This window comes from Lampetra planeri, chromosome 36, assembly GCF_965212315.1.
Source record: "Lampetra planeri chromosome 36, kcLamPlan1.2.h2, whole genome shotgun sequence".
In the NCBI taxonomy this organism is placed as follows: Eukaryota; Metazoa; Chordata; class Hyperoartia; order Petromyzontiformes; family Petromyzontidae; genus Lampetra; species Lampetra planeri.
Window position 1 is genome coordinate 756704 of NC_136142.1, and position 26365 is coordinate 783068.

General features: G+C 49.2%; 2 protein-coding genes across 6 annotated transcripts; both read right to left on the reverse strand.

Annotated features, from left to right (window-relative positions):
- Positions 1-311: 311 nt before the first annotated feature.
- Positions 312-12260, reverse strand: LOC144730666 (cysteine protease ATG4C-like). Of its 4 annotated transcripts, none has more exons than XM_078611338.1 (13): positions 11924-12260; positions 10293-10472; positions 9325-9515; positions 8798-8881; positions 8208-8432; positions 7714-7868; positions 7276-7436; positions 6817-6887; positions 6163-6410; positions 5017-5095; positions 4253-4329; positions 3135-3255; positions 312-2785 (listed from the first exon to the last, which is right to left on the reverse strand). In XM_078611338.1, exons 3-13 carry the CDS (start codon positions 9455-9457, stop codon positions 2589-2591), a joined length of 1551 nt encoding a protein of 516 aa, XP_078467464.1. In that variant the 5' UTR covers positions 9458-9515; positions 10293-10472; positions 11924-12260; the 3' UTR covers positions 312-2588. The 4 variants fall into 4 exon arrangements, with proteins under 4 accessions (XP_078467464.1, XP_078467461.1, XP_078467463.1 ...); XM_078611335.1 differs by having other exon boundaries at positions 8208-8480; positions 11924-12259; XM_078611337.1 differs by having other exon boundaries at positions 312-2780; positions 3136-3255; positions 8208-8480; positions 11924-12258.
- A 4244-nt stretch (positions 12261-16504) lies between these two features.
- LOC144730677 (programmed cell death protein 10-like) lies at positions 16505-26309 on the reverse strand. 2 transcript variants are annotated; one of them, XM_078611356.1, is made up of 8 exons: positions 26175-26309; positions 24270-24386; positions 23757-23810; positions 22939-23056; positions 21846-21972; positions 21657-21738; positions 21156-21238; positions 16505-20450 (listed from the first exon to the last, which is right to left on the reverse strand). In XM_078611356.1, the coding sequence occupies exons 2-8, from the start codon at positions 24345-24347 to the stop codon at positions 20363-20365; spliced, it is 630 nt and encodes a 209-aa protein (XP_078467482.1). In that variant the 5' UTR covers positions 24348-24386; positions 26175-26309; the 3' UTR covers positions 16505-20362. The 2 variants fall into 2 exon arrangements, with proteins under 2 accessions (XP_078467482.1, XP_078467484.1); XM_078611358.1 differs by having other exon boundaries at positions 26163-26183.
- Positions 26310-26365: the final 56 nt, after the last annotated feature.

Consider the following 26365-nt stretch of genomic DNA (forward strand, 5'->3'; position numbering starts at 1 on the left):
AAGTCTTCAACGGGAACGCTGTCATTATTACAAATGAACGTGTGCACCCTGATGAAGTGCTAGGTGGTTTGCAGAGGTGTGGACTCGAGTCATGTGACTTGGACTCGAGTCAGACTCGAGTCATGAATTTGATGACTTGCGACTCGACTTGGACTTGCATAACAATGACTTTGTCCCACCTCTGGTGGTTTGCCGTTACCACACAGCTGCCTGGTCGGATGGCGACCTCTCACAATCTCCACCTCGTAAATCAAACAAAACTCCAAGAAACCCAATCACAGATCACGTAGAAATAAAACACAAAGCTTCCCTTTTAATCTTCAGATACTCTTTTATGAAGGCAACCATATTCCTCTTCTGGACAACAACGTATCTTAAAAGATATTTAACATCAACGGAAATTAAATCGGCTTAACATTTTTATCGGTGTTGACTCACGACGCCCTGCTGCCCTGTCCGGCGTGTCTCGGACTCCAATTCCAACGACCCACCACCGGCGCTCCCTCCCACTGTAACCAACCTTCGTTTAAATACAAATTAGGTCATTACACACTGTACACACCCGATGATTGTTAAACACGTGCCACGTGACAGTGGCCATTCCAATTAAAAGGAGTGTTGTGTATGTCCGTGTCCCCCGTGATGTAACACGCGCGTTTTTAGAGAGACTTATGTTGGTCAACACATCTCACGGGACGTAAATAATGCAGATTAAAATTATGATAAAAAAAGATAAATTGGTGATGATCATGTCATTACATGACATCAACGGGACCGATTTATCTTAATTTTAATCTTCGTTCTCACATGGGACGAGTTTACCAACCATCTGTTGCATGTAGCGTCGTGCAGAGAATCTGAAATTGAACCGCGGCGAGTGGTTAACGTGGAGAGGCAACATCGCGCGGTGGGTCGCAAGAACTGGAGCTGGGATACCCGCGAGTAAACAGCCTCCTGCCCAGCGGGCAGTGGAAGTCCCGGCGACCGCTGCTCGGCCTACCCAGGTTTGCCTCTGGTTTGAGTCTCCGTCACAACAATAAGCTGGCCACCGCCCGCACGCGTTGACTGGAGCCGGCACGATGACCCGACCTGATGGGCTACGCGGCAGCCAAAATTCATGTGAGGACGTCACCAGCGTGACAACTTGCCTCCCGGATTGATCTCTGGAGAACTCTAGCTGGCTCTGGGCAACACCATCACCATGGAGCGTAAACCCGAGCGTGGTTGAATGGTATAGACAGCAGCAAGGGCATTGGAAACTCCTTTACAGACATTAGGGGCAGCGTGTGTCGAACACGATGCACATTTTATCTGATCCGTGCGGACCGCACAAACCCCATAAAAAAGACCATGGTCCAGTGTAAGGGAGCTTCAACGTGTACATACCAACGTACACCCGGGCACAGTGGTACGCCTGTGTGCACAAGCACAGTCACAAAATACATTAACATTTCCCTCGCCACATTTCGAGACAATATTTACAAGCGAGCAAAAAATTGCACTGTCAAAATTCATTCTCCGAAAGTTAAAACGATGGTGATGTGCAAAACGTCAGAAAATGATGCTACCAAACCACGTGCGCACAGCTTAGAGCTTGGATAGGGCCTCATGTACAGGACGCTGGGAGCTGGACGTACAAAGTGCCTGGGGCTAGGTTCAAAGGTGTCACGTTAAACCAACGACCACCGATTACCACAGCTTCCTGCTCGAATACTGATCGCAAAATGTAACAGCATTAGGTGCAAACAATGGATTTGTCATGTTTACAGGAAGATCACCCTGATTACAAGTCTCACGACTTGGAAAACAAGCACTTCTTTGTCCTCAGGTACATGTTGTTGGGCGACAAGTCGTACATTTTTTAAATTAAAATGTTCTTGAGCGTTAAAGGTAGCATCAACGTTATTACCACGCTGTCGAATTCTCAAATGGTTAAATAAAATAAGCCTGAAATTTCAGAGCAATCAAAATAGTTTGGAAGTGAAGGTCAAACGCAACAGTTGTAAAACAAGGGATTGAATGTGATGTCACATGGAAACAGAGTCTGCAGGGCAGCGATTATGATGGTGGGAAGTTACGGCAGGAAAAAGTCCTCATGTTCATGGGATACGGAGCTGCAGAAGGACCAAGTCTGTACAGGAGCTGCCCTGCGGATTGCAGGCCCCTGGCGGGATTCAAGTCTTCAAAGCTGCGCTTGGCAGTGAGAAGTTACAGCATATCACAGTCCCCAAAGCAGCTTCACCGTGTTCAGGGTGCCATCAGCATGACACTTGGTAAAAGCTTTACCTAGGGATACAAGTTTACTCATTCTTCTCAGACGTCTCACGAGGTGTGCTCACGGATACATCCTCTGAGAAGACTGGGGGATGAGAGGTGGCAGCTGACTGAACTCCGCCGAGACGACTAACGAGGTGTGGCGGTGCTACAGCGGCAGAAGAATCACGGGATGACAGATCATAATCTGTCATCCCGTGATTGATAATTATAATTATCAATCGTTACAGCAGGTTTAAATCCTTCCAAGACTAACTGGGTGCGGTGTTACACAGCAGGCTTAACTCCACCGAAAAGACTAGCGGGCTGCCAAGTCACAGCAGCACGAAGTCCTCGGAGGAGCTGCGCTGGGCGGCTCGACGGCACACCGGGTGGAGCCGCACGTGCCTCTCAGGCCTCGGCTCCTCATCCTCCACGTCACGGCTCCGCCCCGACATGAAACTGAAGATGGGGTAGCTCTCCTGTGGCAGGCCTCCTCCTCCAACGCCCGCCGACGGCCGGAGGACCTGCGCCAACGCACGGCGAAACACGGCAAGGCAAAAGTCTCGAAAAACAAAGGCAAGCTTGAAAGACCTGCGCCGAGTAGTATAATAATAGATTTGCGATTTTTTTTCTTAAATTACAGAAATCATTGTCAGAATATGTGCTTTCTGCCCAATCATCGGCCATCAGCAATACTCTATCCACTGCTGGATGACGGCCTCTCCCTCGGTCACGCTGCAGAACAATCCACCCGTCGCAGGCCAACCGCAGGTCCCGGTCATCCGCGTCTTTCCTGGGCCGACAAGTCCCTCCGCTCTCGCGAGTATAGCGGCAGCGCGAAGACGTCCTTTACTCAAAGCGAGCCGGGCGCACATTCACCTTGACGACTCGATCGCGGAACGCGAGGAAGTCGTCCCTCGTGCGGCAGTAAAAGCCCAGCGTGCAGCTCGGGTCCATCTTGGTGAACGCCGTCTTCCGTGGTGAGCAACAGTGGAACGACTGCACGGGGGAGGGCAGGAGACATTGAGCACACACGGCACGCCCCCGTGAGTGGGTGAGTGGTGAGTGTGTCATTGGTGTGTGGTCAGAGTATGAGTGGTGTGTGTGTATGTGATGTGTGTGATGAGTGTGTAAGTGGGGTGTGTGATGAGTGTAAGTGGTGAGTGTGTAAGTGGTGAGTTTGAGTGGTGTGCGTGATGAGTGTGTGAGTGGTGTGTGTGATGAGTGTTTAAGTTGTGTGTGTGTGATGAGTGTGTGACTGGTGTGTGTGATGAGTGGATGAGTACACCTAAATCATCCACAATGCACCCCATCTCACCAGATATTGGTGTTTCCAAGCAGTGTTGAGCCTGCGAGTGATTTGATATGAGACTGCCTGAGAATAGCAGGTGCTGGAGGACTGGGCTGTGAGATGGCCAGGAGATGGAAATAAATCGATGGACTTTTTAAAAATCCATGTGTGCATGAATGTGTCGTAGGCTTCCTCCAGAGACTCAGGTTTCCTCCCACATAGCAAACACCCGGAAAGTCAAAGTGATTTATCTCTGATACAAGCAACGAGCAGATGATCATCTCTTGTTTACAGTCCTGAGCCAGTGCTACAAAAGTCTCTCCATAGGTAAAGCATTGTTGATTTTCACACAAATCGGTAGTAGTTTTACTGACCCCAGGGTAATGATGGCCTGAATCAACCTTCCCTTTGCGAGCCACTCGCTCTGCCACTGAGCCACCTGCTCGGTTAAATATAACTGGGGATAAAAAGCAAAAATCCAAATCTGTGTTTAATAGTTCTTAGACAACCTCCCGATGCGATTTAAGTTTGTGGCTGTGTTCTGTTCACCAAGAATCCCTTCCAAAAAGACTACTCGTGATTATGCAAAGCTCAGATAGCATTGCTCCAGGCCTGGATCAATCGCAATTTCAGCTCAGCCAATTAATTACATATGATCCCTTTACAATCGTCATCGCATGTTACTCCCAGGTCCACGCGGCTCACCTCAACCAGGAAGTCGGGCTGGGCAGCATCCACCGCGGTCTGGCAGTAGTGTGGGTCCAGGTAGATGACGTGGTCATCTGTGGGAGTGTGCATCAGCAAATTATCACCCTTGCAGCAGCAGCAAGGCCAAGAGGTCACCTTGGCCAATGATGCTGATGCTCCTACACCTTGCCATCACTTTGTTCTCCTAAATCTCTCAACTGTTGCAGAGTTTCACAGTTGTCCTTCGGTGACTGCTCTCACCGTATCATATTTTATTTTACGAATGCATTGACTATTTTTTGTTATCTGGCTTTTGGTCTTTCGCTTGTTGCACAGTTAACGCCCTTCCAAGGATCGCAGACTCGGCATCATCATCAACATCTATTAAAGATTCCGTGACGCCATTCGCAAGAGGAGGCACTGATGTGAAAGTGTCATCCAAATTTGCCATATTTGAAAAATTACCCACAAACGGGCTCATTTGTTATCCACACAGCAATCATCACACCCCAATGTGAACACTTGCCAGGACCCTGCTGATGAGTCTCGAGACTCAGTGAGGCTTTCCTGGGTGAATGAGCGAATGAGCGTAACAATAATCATGGGTTTTAGGTCTTACGCAGTTGGCACTCCCTCCAAGGACCACGCACTGACAGTCTCATCATTAACAGAGAGGGCTTGAAAGGGCTTGAGAGCTCATTAAAGGAGCCGTACGAGCTCTAGAGAGGCACGAGTGATCGTCGTCTGTACAGCGGCAGGAGTGTGGAGCCAGCCCCGCTGACCTTGGTATCCAATGAAGTAGAGCGAGTGCTTTGGTTTTCCTCCGATGATGCCGATGCAGTTGTCCATTTCCAGGATGCCCTGCACACGACACGCACCACGCGTGTTTGCGCGTCACCACCAGAGGGGGCCTTCCTCGCTCACGGCGGGGACCGGAGAACGTCCGACGGGTTGTCTCGCCAGCTGGCACCACGCCCACGCGAGCAGAAACTGGCTCAACAGCAGCGGGTCCCCGCTCTACAACAATTATGATTTTATGCGGGACTCAACATTAATCCGCTAAAATCGACTGGTCTGTAGATTCGTTATGATTATGTGCAATTACATTTCACACCGTGTGTACAAACTGTGGACTCTCAGGATGACGGCATACCAATGCTGCTTCGAACCATTTCACAATGTGGAGTTTTACTGTAAATGACGGGCGTCACAGCCATATAAATGTCTTTACAACTTCTCTCTTTGCCATGGCCAGAACAGACATATCCGTACACGTACGCACCAAACGCCCACGCGTCGCGCATTGGCCGAGCGTGGCACACACACCGCCGTTGACTCCATGCCAGCCCGTGCACTGCCTTCTACTCTACTCGGCTCGCTCACATTCCCTGACTAGACCTGCACACACCTGGACACGACATTGCAATCCACACACTCCCTTCTACTCCCGCAGGCTTGTTTGCCCTTCTGTACACTCCCTTGCTGTACACTCACTTTCAATTCTCCTGGACACTCCCATAAATCTCAGTTCCACTTCCATACACTCCACGATTACAATCTAATACACTCTGTCACACTCCCACACTCTCCCATACATTTCCTATTACACTCAAATACCTTCACGCTCCATTACATCCCCACTCTGTTACACTCACATACACAAGTTAAATTGCCACACACTCTGCTAGACTTGCACACACTCAAGTTACTCATGTACACTCCCGTACACTCTTGATAACACTTTATTACACTCCCACGCACACCCATACACTCCCTGTTACACCGTTACACTCCCACTCTGTTGCATCCCCATACACCCATGTACTACTCCCCAGACACTGCATCACACTCCCTGTCACACGCCCATAGGCTCGCACGTTTGCGTGGTGCAGGTGGAAAAGCCCCGGGCCACTCGGGGAGAGCCGCACCTTGACGCAGCTGACGTAGACCGGGTTGAGCGTCTCCCCTCCCAGCCGCACCGGCACGAGCACGAACAGCGCCTTCCACTCCGCGCTGGGCACCGGCGACATCACCGCCGCCGATTCCTCTCCACCCCCTCCTCCGCAGCAACCGGCCTTGACGTCTAGAGGGCCCCGCGATCCCAGGGCTTCACTGCTGCTGTCTGAGCTCCCTGCGGCTGTCGGTTGGCACAGCTCCTGCACGTCGCCGGTGTACACTGACCACAGGAAACCCACGCCGCTTGTTTGTTGTTGTCGGATACGTGATTACTTGCGCTGCTGGGTACTCATCCCCCTGCGTAAGGTAGCAAGGTGTTACAGCCCTGCAGCCAAAACTAGCTGAGGTAATAAAATCCAAAAAATCATTCCTGAGCACCCAGAAGCAGACTTTATCACATCGTAATCCTGTGGAGTACGTTGCCGACCCGCCCTCTTGGGCCCTGAGCATCACATGACTGTTCTTTCACCCGCGCACGCGTCCATTTTTGTCTATCGCGCTAACTCAAGCTGTACAGAAAATTGTGTTACGCGTATTATTACACATTGAACTTAAATAATAATTAAAACGTCTGGTGTGCAGGTTATCCACAGCGCTGATCTCACGTGAACGCGAGCGGCCATCACCTGTGCAGTCCTGGGCCACGTACACCACCGTGTCCTGCAGGAGCTTCTGCTCGGCTTCTTCGATCGCCTTCCTACAGCGCCACGAGGTACGGCAGAGACCACGGGGCACAATACCAATGCTGTCGATCGCCGGGGGACTGCGCCATTTCCATGGCCTGGCTGAGGGCATCCCACAGAGAGGAGTGTCACCCCAGCGCAGATCTAAAGCTCAAGACACGTGACCCGCGATACCGCACTGTGAGGGACGATGGATCACGGACGAGGCTGGTGACCGAATTGCAGTTAAAGACGGGAATGCGCCCGAGAGGACGACGACAGCAGAGAGGGAGCGATGAGATCGACTCCAGCGCAGGAGCAAGATGGATTGTGGCACCTCTGTTAACTAATAACAAAATTAACGAACGAGCGTGAGATTCGGGGCCTTGCGCAGCGCCCACATCCGATTCGAGCGACACTCACTTGAGGATGTGGGCGACGATGGCGGGGCCGTACCAGTCGCCCGCACGCTTGCCCGAGCTCTTGCCGAACTCCACCAGCTTGTGGATGCCAAATGGCGAGTCAGGCGTGTCCGTGAACCAGCCCAGGATCTGCCGGTATGTGTCCGTCTGCTCCGTAGAGGCCTGCAACAGGATGTGCAAACCGGCCGTGGTGACACCTTACATTGGGCGGCCAGGGCATAACCTACCCCATCAGATGTATGTGTGTTCAACTTCTTTCGCACCATATGTAACCAACCGTGCTAATCGGAGCTAACACTCACCTGGACTTACAAGACTTTCCATAAACACATTTATGATTTCCTACATCCTATACACACTAATACTGTGTGTGTCGTTTATAACTGTCCCAACCCCACCCTGCATGATAGACATACACCGCTCAAGCCCCGGTAAGTACCATCCAGCTGGTGCCTGCTAGCCGCAAGGCGATGCTGTCGTCCAGAAATCCACGCCCCACCATCACGTAGTCGGGCTCGCCGGGGCTGGAGGACAGCCGCCCGGGCGCCTCGCTATCTTGGTGCAGTAGCTGTACAGCCTCCTCGCTCTGCCAGTCTGTGCCGCCGACAATCACAACAGCTTTTGTCACCACCTCCAGAGCCATGCCTGCATGGCTAAGTCTTTTTTATTCACGTAATATTGCAGAGTTGGAAGTAACAATCGACCATTGTGCCCAGGTCGCCCTTGTTGAAGAGGCAACATACCACGTGTCTCATTGGGCGTATTTCGCCTGCTGGTTCAATAAAGCAGAGTGACTGTAGTTGTTGATGTTGTGTAGTTGTTGGTAGTGGAAGCGTTGGTAGCGTTAGTCATATTAGCGACGATCACCGTCATCGCCGGTGACGGCGCCGTGTGCGCGCGCGTGCCGAGCCCTCCCTGGGGCCCACGCTTCACCTCGTCCCAGCAGGTGGTGCAGCAGGCCCTGCGCCAGCAGCATCTGTCCACTGCGCAGCATGCACCCCCAGCCCGTGTCCGTGGTCCAGCCCGAGCTCCCCAGCTGTGGGAACTCGCGCCGGTACGTCATCCAGATCCGCGACGCGAAGTCTCGCCGGAACGCACGGAATGCCGGTCCCAGCCCTGCCGGAGCACTACCGCCGCCTCCTCCGCCCGGCACGGCGTCTGGACAGGAGGAGGAGCCGGTCGATATCTTCCGAGGAACGTCCACCACTGAGCAGGGAGACGCACAGTGCTATCGTTAATATAATGTTACACCTCACTATGTGCGTGCGTTTTCGTGCATGGAGACTGCTTCGAGTAGCTTTTCAAGCACTGCGCTGCAAACCTGGTGGCCTGGCCACGAAATACAATTAAATAACCCCCACGCACCTCGTACAGCACGAGGAGGCCGTTAACCAGCAGTGGATTGACAAAAAGCTGTACATGTATATAGGTACACTTCATAGGCAGGCTACTTCCCTGGCATTAGTTAACCCATTTGTGTGGGCACACAATGCTTGCGTAATCACACGAACACACACAGTCACCTTCAGAGGAGCAATCGTACTGCTTTCCGAGCAGGTAGATGGGGGAGTGGCGACTGAAGCTGGTTTTGGTCTTTACGACCCACCCTGCATGCAGAGACACAAACACCCGCACAGTGCGACCATCGCTCCAGGGGCCTCATACCACGTCAAACCACTGAGCCAGCACTGCTGTACGCCTGGTTTCAAATGCAGGCTTCAGCCACCCGTGAATAACAAAACAATATTTTTAATTTACATACCTTCTAAATGCAATCTTAGCTGGATATGTTTTGTAAAAATGATAAAAGTTAAAAAAGATTTGCTTTCACGGGGGGTTGATGGGGTCAGGGCAAGGAAACATGGGGGACAGGAGACCGAGTGACAAGGTGACACAGCCCAGGACAAAGCCATCGAGTGCTTTCGTAACCTGCCCTGGGTCCCCTCAATTCATCCCACGCTGACCACGAAATATGGTCAAACAACCCCCACGGCCCACACGGCGTGGGGAGGCTCTCGTCCGCCAACGCTGGGGGTGGCGCATTGCTCACCGTGCTTGACGTTGTTCCACGCGGCCATCAGCTTCGACTTGAGCTTGTCCACCTCGTCCACCTCCACGTCCTCTCCGCGCGGCGTGAGGCCGTTCCAGTCGGCCGCCGGCACCACCGCCGCTGCCACCGCCATCCTCCCTTCGGCCTTGTCCCCGCGGGCCACCACGCGAGAGGAGCGACCCGGCAGACGCCTGACGCAGACAGAGCCACGTCGACGAGCCACAACCTCCAGAGCCTACTCTCTTCCATCACGTGCTGTGAGATGGAAAGCTATACACTTCTCGTATTAAAATGAAAATGTCTTTGAAACAACCCCAGTGTACTCTTTAAGTAGAATTTCGCAAGATTCTCATTTAAACTTGAACACACATATAGGAATCCTCGAAACACATGAAACATATGCAGGTTAGAGGCATCGTATCGACTGTTAAAAAAGGTAGATAGGCTTAGGCAGGGCACGTTGCTAGAAGGGATGATTGCCGGCAGCCGAGAGCAACAACAGAATGGCGGTGAAAGGAGATAACGTGCCTGGCAGGACATCCACCACAGAGACAGAGCAATGAAATGAGCTCATGTTCAGGTTCTAGAACAGGCGTGGGGAACCTTTTATCTGCCAAAGGCCATTTGGATATTTATAACAATTTATGTTGCTATGAAAAAAGCGCCGAGATTTATTGAATTTCGAGTCGTGCGGTTGCCTTGGCAGGGCCAGATCAAATTATTTTGCGGGCCTTATACGGCCCACGGGCCGGACGTTCCCCACCCCTGTTAATCTAAACAGATTGTTACATCGTTAGACCGTGAGAGACGCAGATGGCTTTGGACGGCTTTCATCCAACAGTAGTTTGATCGTGGCTGATAATGATGACACTGCTAAGAATGACGTGAAAATTATGACAAGTAGACACTGGGACTGTGGAGATAATGATGATGACGATGATAATGTGGGTGGCAAACACCCTCCTCACCTGGTGGCAGGCGTGTGGCGTGACGACCCTCCGTAGCGCTGGTTTGCGGTGGCGGCGCTCGTGGCGCCGGCGGCGTCATGCTCCGGCTGACGGCCGGGCGCCGCGAGGATGGGGAACTGTGACGGTAGCAGCTTCGCGGTGCGGGCCCGGCCTCACGGTGCCGGCCTCACAAGGGCAAAGCTGCTCACGCAAAACACGAGCACAACCCCAACACACACACACATTCTCCCATCAAGCCTCCTTCATGGACACGGGCGCCTGGACGGTTACTCGCGATTACCAGGCCACCGTCATCACCGGGCAAGACTCACGCTGCTGCCGATGTTGTTTGGCACAAACGAATTGTCCCAATCAAATTGTCCCATGACGAAACCATTGCTCGGTTAATTCAGATGTTTCGCCCATTACCACGCTGCGATTTTAATCTTTAATATTTTATTACAATGCAAAAATTATCATTATCTGCTGCATGTGGCCTCTTGTGCAGCACTGCTGCTGCCACCACACGTCCCCGTTGGCATCGTTCTTCTATTGAAATAAAGCGATTGACTATTACCCTCTTGTGCAAGCTCATTGGCCTGCTTCATGGAAAGTTAATTCTCGACTCTGCCGGGACATGTGGGGGTAGCGCGAGGTGCCACCCACTGTAGCCCTCATTGCGCAAAGCATTCGTTTGGTTTCGCGTGGCTGCATCAGATGCCACCGTCTGTGAACCACTGCTCCTCAGAGGTCAACTTCCATGTCGTGAGTGAGCCGATTCACCAGACTGAAAGCTCGTGACGGGCATACGCTGCCTCGTGGGAGGCGATGGCACTCATGGCAGGCACACGACGCGCACAGCGCAGCCCTTTGACAATCCACTGCTGGATGAAGGCCTCCCAACGCGCTCGCCATCGCTCATTGGTCCGATGTCACTGTCACCCATTTGACTCCTGCACGTGACATTGATTTCATAGCTCCGTCTCTGCAGTGGTCATCCTCGTGATGAATAAAGTGTGCTGCTTATACTGCACTGTACGAGTAAAACAGGGTGCATGGGAAGGAGAAATATAAAGAGGCGTACGATTTGTCTTTCTCGTAATGGTAAAGCCAACAAGTGTCACCATCAGACACTTTCAGAGTTGCAAATCGAAACTCGGGGAAAAAATTACTAATTAGAGCGAGTGGGGTAAGACCATGCGAACACACACAAGTACACAAACACACAATTACACAGGGACACAAACACTAGAACATGCATGTATAGAATAACACAGCCACAAGGACAGACAGGTACACAATCACACAGACACAAGACGAATACAAGAACTAAGTTACTGGTAGGTACACGATGGCACACAAACACACAGGTACACAAGCACACACACAACACGAACACGGAGGTACACCACACTTAAACACAACTGTGTAAATGCACAGATACACAGGAAGACACAGCTACACAGTACACACAAACTTAAACACACAAACTTAAACACACAATTGGCTTCTCAGCTGCCCCACCCCCCAAACCTCGCCTAGCTGCCCTCAGCGGGAGGCCTAGTGCAGGCTTCCCGCAAATGCCCAAGGCGAGGCCCGGCAGGCCGGTAGGAAGGGGGCACGGCGAGTGATGTCACCACATCGGCACTCACCTCCAGAGGTCAGCTCACGACGCCGTCTCACCCGAGGTCACCCGAGGTCAGGTCACGCGGGGTCAGCCCAGGAAGGGGGCCAGGGTAGGCGACCGAAACTCCGTGGCGCCCATGCCTCCGCCCGGCCTCGCAGCGTAGGACTCTGCACAGCAGGTATACAATAATAGTATGAGTACTATTACCTGTTCAAGCGATACGTTAGAGAAGAACCCCTTTGGCTGTCGTCACAATGAGCAGCAGAGTTCGCGATTCGTTCAAATGCGCCGAGACGGGAGCGCCGCGCGCGCGTGGATCTCCCAGCCGGCGAGTGAAGAGTGGTCGGCGAGCGCGCCCAGCGGCAGCGTGTTTCCCGGTACCGCACGCTGCAACGAGCTGCATTTACTGCGCTGATGGCTTACACTGTGAAATATGTAGGATGTTTTGTTCATTATCTTCATTTATTGAACCCCTTGGGCAGGAGGCGTCATGGCTAGACCGGGTGATGAGCGATGGTCGAGACTAGTCACGGAATTGCAGTCAAAGGAGGGGAAACTGATCTCAGAGGACGGACGCTGGGGAGATGGGGCAGTCGCACTGGACTGTGGCGGACAGCAACAGCGTGGGGAGGCCCTCATCCAGCAGTGGATAGACAAAGGGCTGAAGACGCACACGTAACGATACAATGTAGGAAGCGTGTTAATGCGACCGCATCTCAAGACGATTCATGGGGGGGGGGGTGGGGCGAGGGGATTTATGTTTATATTTTTTGTGGTGGAACACAACTTGATAATCTTGGTTCTTTCGGTAAAGTCACGTAGAAGGAAGTAATAAAATAATAAAAATAAAACATAATAAAATAATTATCACGTCGTGAGAATTATTTTATTATGTTTTATTATCCCTTCTACGTGACTTTACCGAAAGAACCAAGAAGATGAATCCCTGCAGTCACGAAAGCTTTAATCGAAATACAACTTGATAAGTAGGGGTATGACATCAAGTTCTCGAGTGATGTTTCTCCATATCCACAGTGAACTGTTCACGTCTCTATTATATCACTCGAGTGCTATGATGACGCTCCTAACCACATGTTTTAGTTTCACACGTGCTCGAGAGGCCAGGGCACGCAGCACAGCTGTGTAGCTACAAGATGAGAGCCATGGGTTTGTTTTAATTGTCGTCCTGTAATTTAAGGAAGTTCCCATGCATAGCGAGGTCATATTGAGCAACGCCTCATGCTCCATTTGGTTAATTACAAGCTCCCTCCCGGCCCAAACTTCCCTTCGTCATCATACACACACAGAGACCGCACATACATCAACACACACACACCACACACACACATCACACACACATCAACACCCCACACACACATCACACACCACACACACATCACACACCACTCACACATCACACACCACTCACACACACACACATCACACACCACTTACACATCACACACCACTCACACATCACACCCACACCACACACACAGACCACACACACATCACACACATCACACACACATCACACACCACACACACACACCACACTCTACACACACACACATCACACACACCCCACACACTCCACACACACACCACACACACCACACTCCACACACACATCACACACACCACACACACACACCACACACACACCACACATCACACACACACCACACATCACACATCACACACACATCACACACCACACACACCACACTCCACACACACATCACACACACATCACACACACACACCACACACACACCACACATCACACACACATCACACACCACACACACATCACACACCACACACACATCACACACACACATCACACACACACCACACATCACATACACACCACACACACATCACACCACACACACATCACACACCACACACATCACACACCACACACACCACACACATCACCCACACATCACCCCACACACACACCACACACATCACCCACACAGATCACCCCCTCAGCGAGAAGTGTGTTTTCCCCACAGCTGTAAAATGCTTGCCCCACTTGCAGGAGGAACCAAAAGCAAGGGTCTCTGCAACCAGGGCTGTTCGCGGCTGTTGATTATTCAACACGATGTGGCCACGTTGCGTTCAAGCAAAACAGCAAGATATAGCAACAAAGATCTAATTACTAAGGCATAAGATATACACAATAAGGTTGGTGATGCTGCGTTGGCATTAATGCACACGCACACAATTAACAAAACTACTCAACAGGTTCGTAAATAACACTGCCTTAAAATAAAAATATATAAATACGTGACGTTTCGGTATATGGGCCTTCTTCATAGTAAATAGAGGCTTCATAGAGATCGAGTGGGTAACAAGAGTTAGAGACTGCTATTTACAACGTAGTCATAATGGTCGCGAGTGGGATGTTGAAGGTTCTATGCCAAGTCCCAGTTGAGTTGCTCGCGATTGCCAGTCTTCAAACTCACGTGGCCGTTGTGTCGTGCACTGCGTTACCCAACATACACTGCGTTACCCAACATACACATCTTTACATGGAAAACCAAAACAAAATTCAACCGAAGCTGTTTTATCCAACCATTCACTGATATATAATATACATATATTACTGCAAGTAAGAATTGCGATGAATTGGCGACCATGATGAGACATCTCGGTCCACTGGTCGAGCTCAGGTGTGAACTCAGGTACCTCGTCAGGACTGGCTCAGTGACCCAAACTGTGCATCAGCTTTCTGAGCGAGCCAAACCAGTCACTACCCCCGTAGGTCGCACTAGTAGTCATAAGTTAATTATATATCAAGTGCAGAGTCTGCAGCCCACCCTACGCACGAAAGGTGACTCACACCTCACGCACGCCACCTGCAGCCAGGGCCCTCGTGGCGACTCGTGCCACGTTTCCACGGCCACCGGAAAGTCACCGCGAGCCAAGCTGCACTGCTCCGAGCAACACGCATTGCTCATTCCTTGTTCCGTTTCTTCACGAGCAGTGCGGCTCTGTGTCGCCCTTGTGATGGCTGGCGTGAGGCTGTCAACCAGCTGCGAACCCGCTTGCATCACCGGCAGATACAGCCCAGATCCGCAACCCACGTTCTCAGCAAGTGTCAGTCCAACAACTTTTATGCCACCTGACATGCCAGTTCCGTATATTTTAGCCTCAATGCCTTGCAGCTACAATCCATCCATGATCTCCTCTTAAATTTTGATTTAAAGCTTTCGTGACTGCAGGGATTCATATTCATGGTTCTTTCGGTAAAGTCACGTAGAAGGGAAATAATAAAATAATATATATTTTTCTTATAATAAAATTACATATATTTTTCTTTTATCATTTACCTTCTACGTGACTTTACCGAAAGAACCAAGAATATGATATCCTCTTATTCTCGTGCAGTGTATAAATGTGGAAGTAAAGTGCGTATGAATGACATCAAGCTCAATAAATATGGACGATGGAAAACACACTGCTCCCTCTGCTTGGCGTACAGAAGATATCTGACTTAAGAATAATAAAGTTTAGAGATCATTCAAATATGTAGTGTCCCGCCTGTTGGACAAAGGATAGTATTGTGCCTAACATGACGAGTTTAATAACTTAAGATTTGTTTACCCAGGAAAGCCACAAAGAGTCGTGTGACTCATTTTCAGGAGAGTCCTGCATTGCGTTTTATTTTAGGATGTTTCCAGCCAACTAGTATGAATACAAGTGGGAGGAAACCGGAGCACCTGGAGAAAAACAACACATCGCACGAGGGATGTAAACAGATGGGAATTCGTCCCCTTGTTGTACTGCCTTCTCCTGGCAAGCCAGGGTATGGCTCCTCGATGCCCACGGGGAATTTCACATCATGTGCGATCCACGAACCCTTGCTACTTCCAGTGCTGGAGGACAGGCGCGTGAGACACCACCGCCCAGCTCGGTGATGAAGGGGCGAAGGCTATCGAGGGCTGCACATCATTCGCGATATGGAGTTTTATTACCGACGTTGTTGAGAAAAGAAACATCGCTCCATCCCGACGATGGGCCGTACCAGCTTGTTAGAGATAAAGCAGCTGTATGGCGCGTGACGCAGGACCCTGAAGGAGGCATCTTGAGTGAGGGTTGTAAAGGGGTGCGGTGGATCAAATAACTTGATGCACACATTCTCTCGTGCGGTGTAAAGGTCTCGACACTACACAGTATTGTCAGTACAAATTACATGCCCACTTCATAATGGTCTCGATTCCCAGCTGTTTTTTTTTAAACTGGATAAAAATTTGGCCAGCGTTACTTACAAAAAAAAGATGATCGATACATTTGACGATAAATGTGTAACACTATAATGGAATTTTGAAACAATCAGGCAATGTACAGCTATTTGCCTATCCACTACTGGGTGAATGCCTTCCCAAAGTGTTGGTCACTCAGATTGCCAGGCTGTACTCCACGTTGGTCAGTACGCGATGGCAAAGGGAGAACCCAGGATGAGTTATCGCTTGCGACGGATGTTAGCCGTGGTTGGTTATCAAACCCAGGAAGCCCGGTTTGTGAAGTTGTGTGCTCCAACCACCCGCCACAAAAAAATATACACTTTTAAACGCCACGGCAAACGTATAAATACAGACCCTTGTGACATTTAATGAGTAAAGACAATGTGCACAGGAATAGAATTGTGAGAGCGTCAAGGATATTAAAATAACAGTTTATATGCAGATATTAAATGGAGTATTACATTGCAGGGTTGTGAGAGATGGCGGCAGCTTGAGGAGACCTTCATTCAGCAGTATATTGATCAGGGCTGATGATGAAACTGTAGTTTCAGGTTAAAAATGTTTAAAATTCTGGTTTATTGAACAAAAACTTAAAATCCAAAACGTAAAAGCTTGTGTGATCGTGGCTTACACATGCATGACACTATTACAACATTCATTTTTGGATCTAAAAAAATCAGTACAATCTGAATTCCAAAGAATATATTTCCAGGAAATATTTCAGGAATCATTTTTAAGAACTAAAAAAAAATATTAATAATAATTACATGAAGCAAGTTATAAGTTACAGTGCTCAGATTCATTCTGCAACACGCACACCTTTGACACTGCTTTGCAACTCAACAGACCACCCTGCCCTTCTGGACCAGTGGCATAATTCACATGGGCCCTGGTGCAAGGCATCACACAGGTCCCCACGTCTGCCTTCCCATGCCTTTGTAGCCCGGCACCCGGGCCCCACCGGCCCATGGGCCACGGTGCTACTTGCACCGCCTGCACACTCGATAGCTGGGCCACCATTTCCAATGGCGTGATGCATCCACGGCCACACGCCGTCTCTGCGTGAATCTCGCCGCTCTCTCAAATCGACCAGGGGCTGAGGCAGGCACCTCCCAGCCACCAACAGCAGCAGCAGCAACACGCAACAGCCAAGCCGTTGGCTGCAGACCTGGAAAGATTTCACACGCGTGTGGTACCGACGAGCATAGGCAGGACAAATTGCCTTTTGTACTCTGAACTAAAATAGCACAAAGCAACCAGCATTGTTCATGGTTTTGGTTTGGCGGTAGGGTTTGAAATTCTATTCCGTTCAATAAAAGGTGTTTGCAAGTGTGCACTTGATTCAGGTCCTGCCGACTTTGCGATGACGCAATTAAGCACAGTACACAACACCGTAAGTCATACTCTTAGATGCAGCTGCCCGATGAACAGCAACAGCAGTTCAAATGCGCAACAAATACCTGACAAAGTTACTAAAAGAGATGGGAGAGCACTGGTTAAAACTGCTTTAACTCTACAGGTGCTTCATTATTTGTATTGAATGCAAACCAAAATTCAAATTGTTTTATTTTTAAATGTTATGCCAATTGTGTTATCGGTGTCATGTCATGAGACGGAGTATACTCTCAGATCTCTGGCAGAGCAGTGCGACCCTTTTTATCAGAGTTGCCCTCTGAGATCCCTTCAAGTGACCTCCAACACACACAGCAGGGTCCACTCTTTCCCACTGGCTCTGCCATACAAGAGTAATGTTCGTTGCATGACAGTCAAATCGATATTTAAATTTTCAGATATGGGATTTATGCAAATTAAGTGCTGAACCAAATTTTGATGTGAAGTTTTTTTTGTGTGCAGTCATTGGTGACTGGGTTAAGACCATCAACTCACGACACACGAGGACCCGGGGAACCACAGGGGGCGGCAGCCTGGATTCAAATCCAGGATCTCTGCGATGCCAGCTCATTGTGCCGTCCTCTCTGAGCTACCCGGTCACCTCAGATTGTGTAAAATGTATACAAAATAACATCCAGGCCTGAGGTAAACACACATATATACACAGAGATCCCCCATATAGCTTCACACACTGTTGGGCCAAGTGCTGTTCGTGAGCACCCAATGAGACCAGCACACATGGTAAGAGTAGCACCATGCCCAGCTGCTTTTGTCTTGCCAGTACTACTATTTAAACATCGCCGCAGCTACACTTTTAAGACCGAGTTGGCCTATGGGAGGTCCCAAACAATGCCAGATGCCGCTTGCCACCAATGTTGTCAAAAGCAGGAAATGTATTCCAGGTTGCTGGGTTCATAGCAGTGCACCAATCACGACAACACCACTCCCTTTGCGCACACACACACAAGCGAGCCTACATATTTGAGCGAGGTCTTCAAGATAATTCTGGTGAAAGTGCACTTAAGATGGAATGCTTGACCTGCTCTGTCTGTGCTACGTACGTATTTTGAACTTCTTTCACACCGTACGTAGCCAACAGTGTTAATCGGAGGTGCTACAGCTGTACAGCTGTTTGAATGAACAGCGCTACAGTTGTAATCACATGTCAATAGCACATCACTGATTCCCGCTGCACCAAGGACTACAGCCAGGGTAAAGAGCGGCTGGGTGAAGGAAAGCAAGGGCAAAGGTGCAAATTGACAATCTCTAGGTTTCCAATTGATCTATTTGCTCAAATAAGTGCTGTAAATCGGAGTAAACTAGGTTGAGAAAATCTAGTAAGATGGATAAAATAAGTATACAGCCGTAAAAAGATGCGATAACTCAAAAACTGATCAAATATTTAAATCATTTAATTTATAAATACATTTAAGATGCACGAAAAGGAGAAATGGGTTTTACAAAATGTGTTTAGTGGAATAAATTGTTCTACTTAGAATTGGAAACCCAGTGACTGAGACGAAGTAGAAAAAGGGAAGCACAGGGACAAAGACACAGACAATGAGAAACGGACAACTTTATATTGTGGTCGATATCTACATTACATACCAGAGAAACCTTTGCATCTTGACACTGAAACAAAACTGTATTTACAGAGAGGTGAACTGCCGTGGAGATGAGTGGGGGAGGGGCGAGGGCCAGGTGCAGTCCAACTCATTTCCTCATGGCTGGTTTTTGTCTTACTCATTAACACACAACCGTGGCCACTCTGCCCCACACCCACGCCGTCTCCTCCGGCAGACTGGAGCACGGAGCTGGAACGCAAAACACGACAAGCCCGTTACACTGCGGCGGTGCGCGTATGACCATAACGGCCGTGTGGATTTAAGCGTAACACCCCTTTTTTTGGCGAGGTAAGGGTAACAACGCCACAGTGCAACGGCTGCATCCATGGGTCTCGCTCATGGATGGGTTCGTTATCTATCGACCAATCAAACGTGAGCATGTCATCATAGACCAATCACAAGAGGGAAGTGTTTTACCTTGGACCAACCAAGGGAAAACAGTTTCTTACCATCAACCAATCAAGAGAGGGTGGTCTCCAATCATGAACCAATCAATTTGAGTGCAGTCCAATGGATAACCTCTGCCCACGACTATGCCGAGCTTAAAATCTTGTGTTGGCTTACTTAAATAGGGTTGTGCATTCATTTGCCATTGGAGGAACTGCGTTGAAATGACTGCTGCTACAACAACACGTGAATGTGAATCATCTGGGCTCCCGACTGCAGTGCGTCGGCCACTGTCGATATTCTCGACATCACGTGTGTACGACGGGGCCTAAGTGAGCTCCTGCACTCCTCTGGGGACAAGAGCTCGGCTATGACACGTGCACACATGCACGTGCCCTCGTGGATGCATGCTCACGCAATCACGAATGCACACGTGCACGTAAACGCTGCGCATGCGCGCCAATGCTTCACAGGGGTTGGTCAGCTATGCAAACGTCAAAGCTGTTATGAGCGTACATGCCAAGCACGTGGATACGTTGGTAGACGTGCGAACTTGCGAAGGTGGCATGCGTGTACTGTATTTGCCTCTCGATGTGCCTGTGTGCCATGAGTACTTCTCCCAGGATACGTGCGGTCATATGCCCATAGGGCTGCGGGTGTGTGCTCTTGCGTCCGTTACCGTACTTGCCTGTACGTGTACCCGCCGTGCAACGTGTGCCCATTTATGTGTCTGTGCCTTTGTCGATGTGTGTACCCGTAAGCGTGCGTGCGTCTGTGCATGTGGAGAGCCAGCCCTCTCTCTCAGCTGGTGCCCACGGTTTTGAACGTCTCCAGGATGGCGTTGGTCTGATACACCAGGCGGCTGGCACTCTCGTGAACACTGGCACTTCTGTACACACACACGTGAACATATGCTTGTGAGGGTCAAGAACCCACTGATGTTGATGCAGCAGAATAAAAGTAAAGTTTTAAACTGCTGAAATAAATCAAACTTGATTTGGAGATTTCGTGACTGCAGGAATTATTCTTTGGTTCTTTTGGTAAAGTCACGTATAAAGATAAAATAATAAATTAAATTAAATACTAGCATACGACGTTTCGATTGCAACACAAGCAATCATCATCAGGTATAAATTAAATAGAAACACAAATCTAGTATACTTAGAAATGTAATGTAATACAACAGAGAGTCGGATAACATAACAGTCAAATAATAAATTAAATTAAATACTAGCATACGTTTCGATTGCAACACAAGCAATCATCATCAGGTATAAATTAAATAGAAACACAAATCTAGTATACTTAGAAATGTAATGTAATACAACAGAGAGTCGGATAACATAACAGTCCGACTCTCTGTTGTATTACATTACATTTCTAAGTATACTAGATTTGTGTTTCTATTTAATTTATACCTGATGATGATTGCTTGTGTTGCAATCGAAACGTCGTATGCTGAAATAAATGTCCAGACATAATTTTCAGATCTATGGTGACCTCCACACACATCAATGCAATAATCAATGGTGCATTCACATATCGACTTGTATAACCATGCACCGACAGATGTGTGGGTAGGTGCGGTACCCACTTTCCATCCTTGAAGTATGTCTTTAGGGCGTCGCTGAAGCTCTTGGAGTGAACAACAAACTCCTTCTTCTGGTTCTCTAGGGCCTGGAAACAACACGGCCGGACCATTCCGCCACTCTCATCAGCTCGTGTCACTTACTCACTGATCACACTCCATCACTCACTAGCCGCAAACTCACTAACCCCCCCCCCCACCAAAAAGAGGCACAAACTCTTCAACCACCCAGCTACCTCTTCACCCAGCCTCTCAACCTCCTTGCTCACCCACACTCAAAAAAGCATGTTACCCGTCCACCAGCACTTCACTCACTTCTTAATGTCACATACACATGTCTCACTCACACTTGAGTCAAACACGTTTGTGATGCTCTGGTTGGGGCAGCGGTGTTGATTTTTTGTAATGGAATCAAGCACCACTTAGTTGGTCTGGTTGTGTAATGCCAGCGATTGTGTTTGTGGTGGTAGTGTCAGTGTTGACTGCGGCTGTGGTGGTGTCACACACCCTTCGGTTGTTCTGGTTGGGGTACTTCCGGAAGACGAGGTTGACCGAGTCCAGCAGCTCTCTGATAGCGCTTGCTGTGTGCCTGCAACCAAACCACAACCCAGGGTTCAACCACAACCGCCGCCCACAACATCGGGCAATCCACAGGGCACGGTCGAGGCCGCCCAATCGGCCGGTGTGCGCGCTCACTTGATGGTCTGCAGGAACTGTGTGCGATCTGACATCTCGTCCGGGATCTTGCTGAGGATGAGTTTCAGCGAGCGCGCCTTGTTGTTCAGATCCTGGAACTCGGGCTCTGGCCGCTTGATGCTGCAATCTGACAAAAACAAACACGAGGCACTCTTGTTGCACGCTGTGTCGGGGATTTCGATTTCGTTAGTTTTGTTTTTTTCAACGACATTCCAGCTGTGCCGTCGGCATTGTGCGGTGAGATGGTGGGAAAGGGCAGCGTGACATCATTTCATGTTGGAGAATGGACCTGGAAGATGAAATCATATAAAAGTTTCTGAATATAGTCAATAAACCTGTAATTTACATTACACAATGTACCTTTTTATATTGTGTAAAACATTGTGCTTTCTGTCTAACAATCAAACTAACAGTTTTAGTACGAGCTGCAACAACAAGCAGGTTTACTGATAATCCATGTTTATAGGATGGTTATTGGCTATTATTGGTGACCAGGCTGAAGGCCTCAACTTGCTACAATTGAGGCTGGTTTCATCATGGGTGGCTCACATTCTGGAATAAAATCCAGAGTCTGAGTGGAGCCGGTTCGGTGCCCTGGCATGGCATCAGGCCCCTGAGCTATCTTGTAACCAAGGAGACTCACACATGGCATTCTGGGTCTCATTGACCAGTGGCTCACCACCTTTCTCTGCCACAAACAAATACATTAATGTAAACTTAATCAAATGGACCTCACGACCCCACAAATAATAAATGATGTTATTGGTGTTGTGAAGGTAGAGTATTCTATCGTGTAGTGCTGTAGTGGAGGGGCTGTGTTGGTGATATGGTGATGAGGTGGTGGTGTATTGTGCGGTGGTGGTGTATTGTGAGGTGGTGGTGTATTGTGAAGTGGTGGTGTATTGTGAGGTGGTGGTGTATTGTGAGGTGGTGGTGTATTGTGAGGTGGTGGTGTATTGTGAGGTGGTGGTGTATTGTGAGGTGGTGGTGTATTGTGAGGCGGTGTATTGTGAGGTGGTGGTGGTGTATTGTGAGGTGTACCAGGCAGTGAAGTGGCTGCAGTGCGTGCTTGAGACAACGGCTGTGTGCGTACCATCGAGGTTCTGTCGCGTCATGCGCAGAAGAACTTCTGGGAAATCGAGGTTCACTGCCTGCCTCTGCAGAACTCCCAGCACCAGCTCCTCTGTTAACCCCGGGCTGAGAGACTCGGCCTGCAGGGAAAACGGCACAGGGAGTGCAGGATGGGGAGCACAAGGCGATAGTTTCTTCGACATTACATTGAGAACCCCTTTAGTGGGAACAATGAAAACACTGCATTGTTCATTCTAATAGATGGGGTATTAAAACTATTTGTTCTACCCAAACTCACTGCCTTTCATCCAGAATGAGAGATATTGTGTACTCATTCCTGCTGGGTCTTATCGTGGTGAAACAGGCAAAGAGGCAGCTCAGAGGCACCCATGCATGAGGATCTGCTGTTTAATGAATTGACCAGCAAAAAACGAATGAGAGAATCTCACAAAAGTATAAAATAACTTTTACATGCACATACATGATCATAAAGACAAATATCTCTTGTGTAGCAAGTTCTGTTAGTGAGCACCTATGAAGGAAGCCACGGAATATTAGGAGATGGTCTGGCCAGAATCACAACCAGCAACCTCATTATCCCCAGTTATGTTATTTACACACTGTGCCAGGTACTCATTTAAAGCTTAGTCGCCCTATGAGAAGCCCAAGACCATATCAGATGTCACTTGTCACCGAGACGTTGTGACCTGGGAATCAAACACACATTGTAGTGTTTGAAGCATAGTGCACAAACCACTACCCCACCGCTACATCCAATGCACAAGTACACATGCGCAATCACACACACAAAAACTTTAGCACGTCGCACGTGTCACCAACCTTTGTGAAGGCATCTCTGAGTGGCTTCACTGCAATCGCGTCGGTGTTCTCCAACTATGGAATAAAGCACACAACGGCCATCTCATTGATTAGGTGAGAGAAGAAAACATTGTGAATGCCCCGAGTTTCAGTATATTTAGTATATCATTGCCATTTAATTTGTATACATGATAAATATACCACTCTTACAAAATCATCCATAATGCAATTGATTTCAGAAGGAAATCAGAGTTGAGCCTAAAAAGAGGTGGTCTGAAGTCATTTTTTAAATAAGATATAAAGGACTGTTGAGTCAATATCTAAATGGCTGAGCACCAGAATGAGTGGTGACTCCACACGATTCGGGATCATGCAAGAACGATAAATTTAAGACACATGAGAAGTAGAATATGTATTGACACTGGAAGAATCCGATGAGCTATGAAGTTATTTTTTAAAGAAGGGGATAAGGGTTGCGTGACGGTCCTCGTGGTCTGGGGCCACCAGCTGCGGTGCGTTTGTGAGGCAGCGCACCTCACGAAACACGGGCGCCAGGAGCACGCCCAGCGGCAGGCAGGCCAGCGTGTCGCTCTCCGCCTCTCCCATCGGCATCGCTTCCTTGCTGCTCCGCTCCCGCAACCGCTGTTTCACCTGCAGAGGCGAGGCCCGCGAGACACGGTCAGACCAGTGGGTTGAGGCACATGGGATGCCAAAGCAGTTCACTTGCCACCGATGTCAGCTCTTTCGATTAATTCTAGATTTGAAGCTCTCACTTGATACAGCTATCGTGCTGTGACGGTTCCACCTGAAGACGGAAGCTTGTGTTGCCTCCGAAACGTCGTGATTTTTATTTTATTTTACTTTTATTAATTAAAATTTTTTACCTACGTGATTTTACCGAAAAAACCTAAGAATATCTTTCGATTCATATACTGTATGTTGCAGGCAATGGATTCACATGACCCCTCCAGCCACTACAGACCCTTACATTCACCACCATGTTCCGAAAACGTGATTCTTGCATCGATTCCTTACCTAGATTTGCAATATTTCTTCCAGCGTGAGGGCGGAGGGAATAGTTAACTCCTATTTGTACTAAATATAACTCTAGCCATAGCCCACACCCCTAGCAACCAACCCCCTTAGCCAAGGCGAACTTGCCCAATGACTGTGCTGTGTGTTACTCAGTGACGCTGCTCGCGCGAGGTCGACCATGTGCCAATGTCGTCATTGCACAAGCATGACACACTCACCAGCGCCTACATTGATATTTTGACGCTGTACACTTCGCTAACGAGTAACTCTTATTACGTAACCATGGCTACCCGGGTCTCTCCCTCAACAACTTCTTTAGGATAATGACTGCGGTGCACAAGCACACATACATTAAACTCACGAACATTCTTCTTCACGAACATTCGCTAAGTTTAAGTTACTAAGTTTGTTGAGCAGCAGGCCACTGATTCTCCTCTGCAGTCCCATTCCTCTGCTGTCCGTGCTATCAACCCCCGAACCAGATTCAACTTAAGGATCAATACCACCACCCTCTTCTCCTCTACCTATGACTGACTGGCTCTCTTTCTCTCGCTCTCCATAAAATGAAAATGCCCACAGTTTCTGGTCGCATTTACACGCGAAACAAGTCAACGATGTAATTTGAGCGCACGTAATGAACACTGCCCTATAACTCTATCAAATATAAGACACATTCTGAAAGAGTGACATTGCCCGAAACGTCAGCCTGTGACTGCCTACACCAGCGGCGTGGCTTCCTCTCGAGTCCGCGCTGCCGCCCGCGTGGACGGCGAAGATCCGTGACCATGAAAGTTGACGACGAATTAAGAAGAAGAATTGTGCCGACGAGAATGTGGATGTTGGGGTATGACGTTAAAGACGTGAATCGCGAAGTTATAACGATGATGGCGAGGATGACACCGATGATACAGATCACGGGTTTTAAGTTATTGACGATGTTATTGATGGTTACATGGAGTGTGAAGAGATGGAGATTACGACGCGCCTAATGAAGTTGATGGTGACGATGACGCCTAATTATGGAACTGATTAACACTCGATGATTATGATTACGTTGACAAGTATAATGAGGAAGATGGTGACGAACACGATGGTGGTGACGATGACGTTATTGCTGCTGACATTTTAATAAATTATAATCCTAACCCCGACCTATGCCCGCCCACCCGGCCCGGCCGCCCAAGGTCTGCCTGTCCCGGCCGGCCCAACAGGCAAGCCCGTAGGCTCCGCGCTGGGCCAAGCCGCGCTCGGCCACGGGGTCAAGGGGACCGCGGCGACCGCGGCGCGGAACCCGCGGAGGGCACGGGGGACCGGGGCTCAAGGCGAGACCCGGGACGCTCACTCGTTCGCTCGGGCTCGGGTGTTACCACGCGTGCGGAGTAGAAATCCTACCGCGTTCGTTACCTTGGCAAGGGGAGACGGCGGCGACTTCCCTGAGTGGGGTGCGGGGCCCGGATGCGAGACCTGAAGGAAGACACGCCCCCTCCCCACGGGTTTCACGGATGCCAGAACAGAGGGTTTTCCTCCGGATCAGAGTATTTTTCTTTAGATCACTGGAACCAAAACAGAGGATTTTCCTCCAGATCACTGGAGCC

Coding starts and splice junctions, on each gene's coding strand:
- LOC144730666 (XM_078611335.1), bottom strand. CDS start 9,457: ATGGCGGTGGCAGCGGCGGTGGTGCCGGCGGCCGACTGGAACGGCCTC. Junction 7,437..7,713: donor TAGCAGGCACCAGCTGGATG/GTACTTACCGGG, acceptor ATCCTGTTGCAG/GCCTCTACGGAGCAGACGGA. Junction 6,411..6,816: donor CGTGGCCCAGGACTGCACAG/GTGATGGCCGCT, acceptor TCCTGTGGTCAG/TGTACACCGGCGACGTGCAG.
- LOC144730677 (XM_078611356.1), bottom strand. CDS start 24,347: ATGCCGATGGGAGAGGCGGAGAGCGACACGCTGGCCTGCCTGCCGCTG. Junction 23,811..24,269: donor TGGCGCCCGTGTTTCGTGAG/GTGCGCTGCCTC, acceptor TTTATTCCATAG/TTGGAGAACACCGACGCGAT. Junction 21,973..22,938: donor GACGCGACAGAACCTCGATG/GTACGCACACAG, acceptor TGTTTTTGTCAG/ATTGCAGCATCAAGCGGCCA.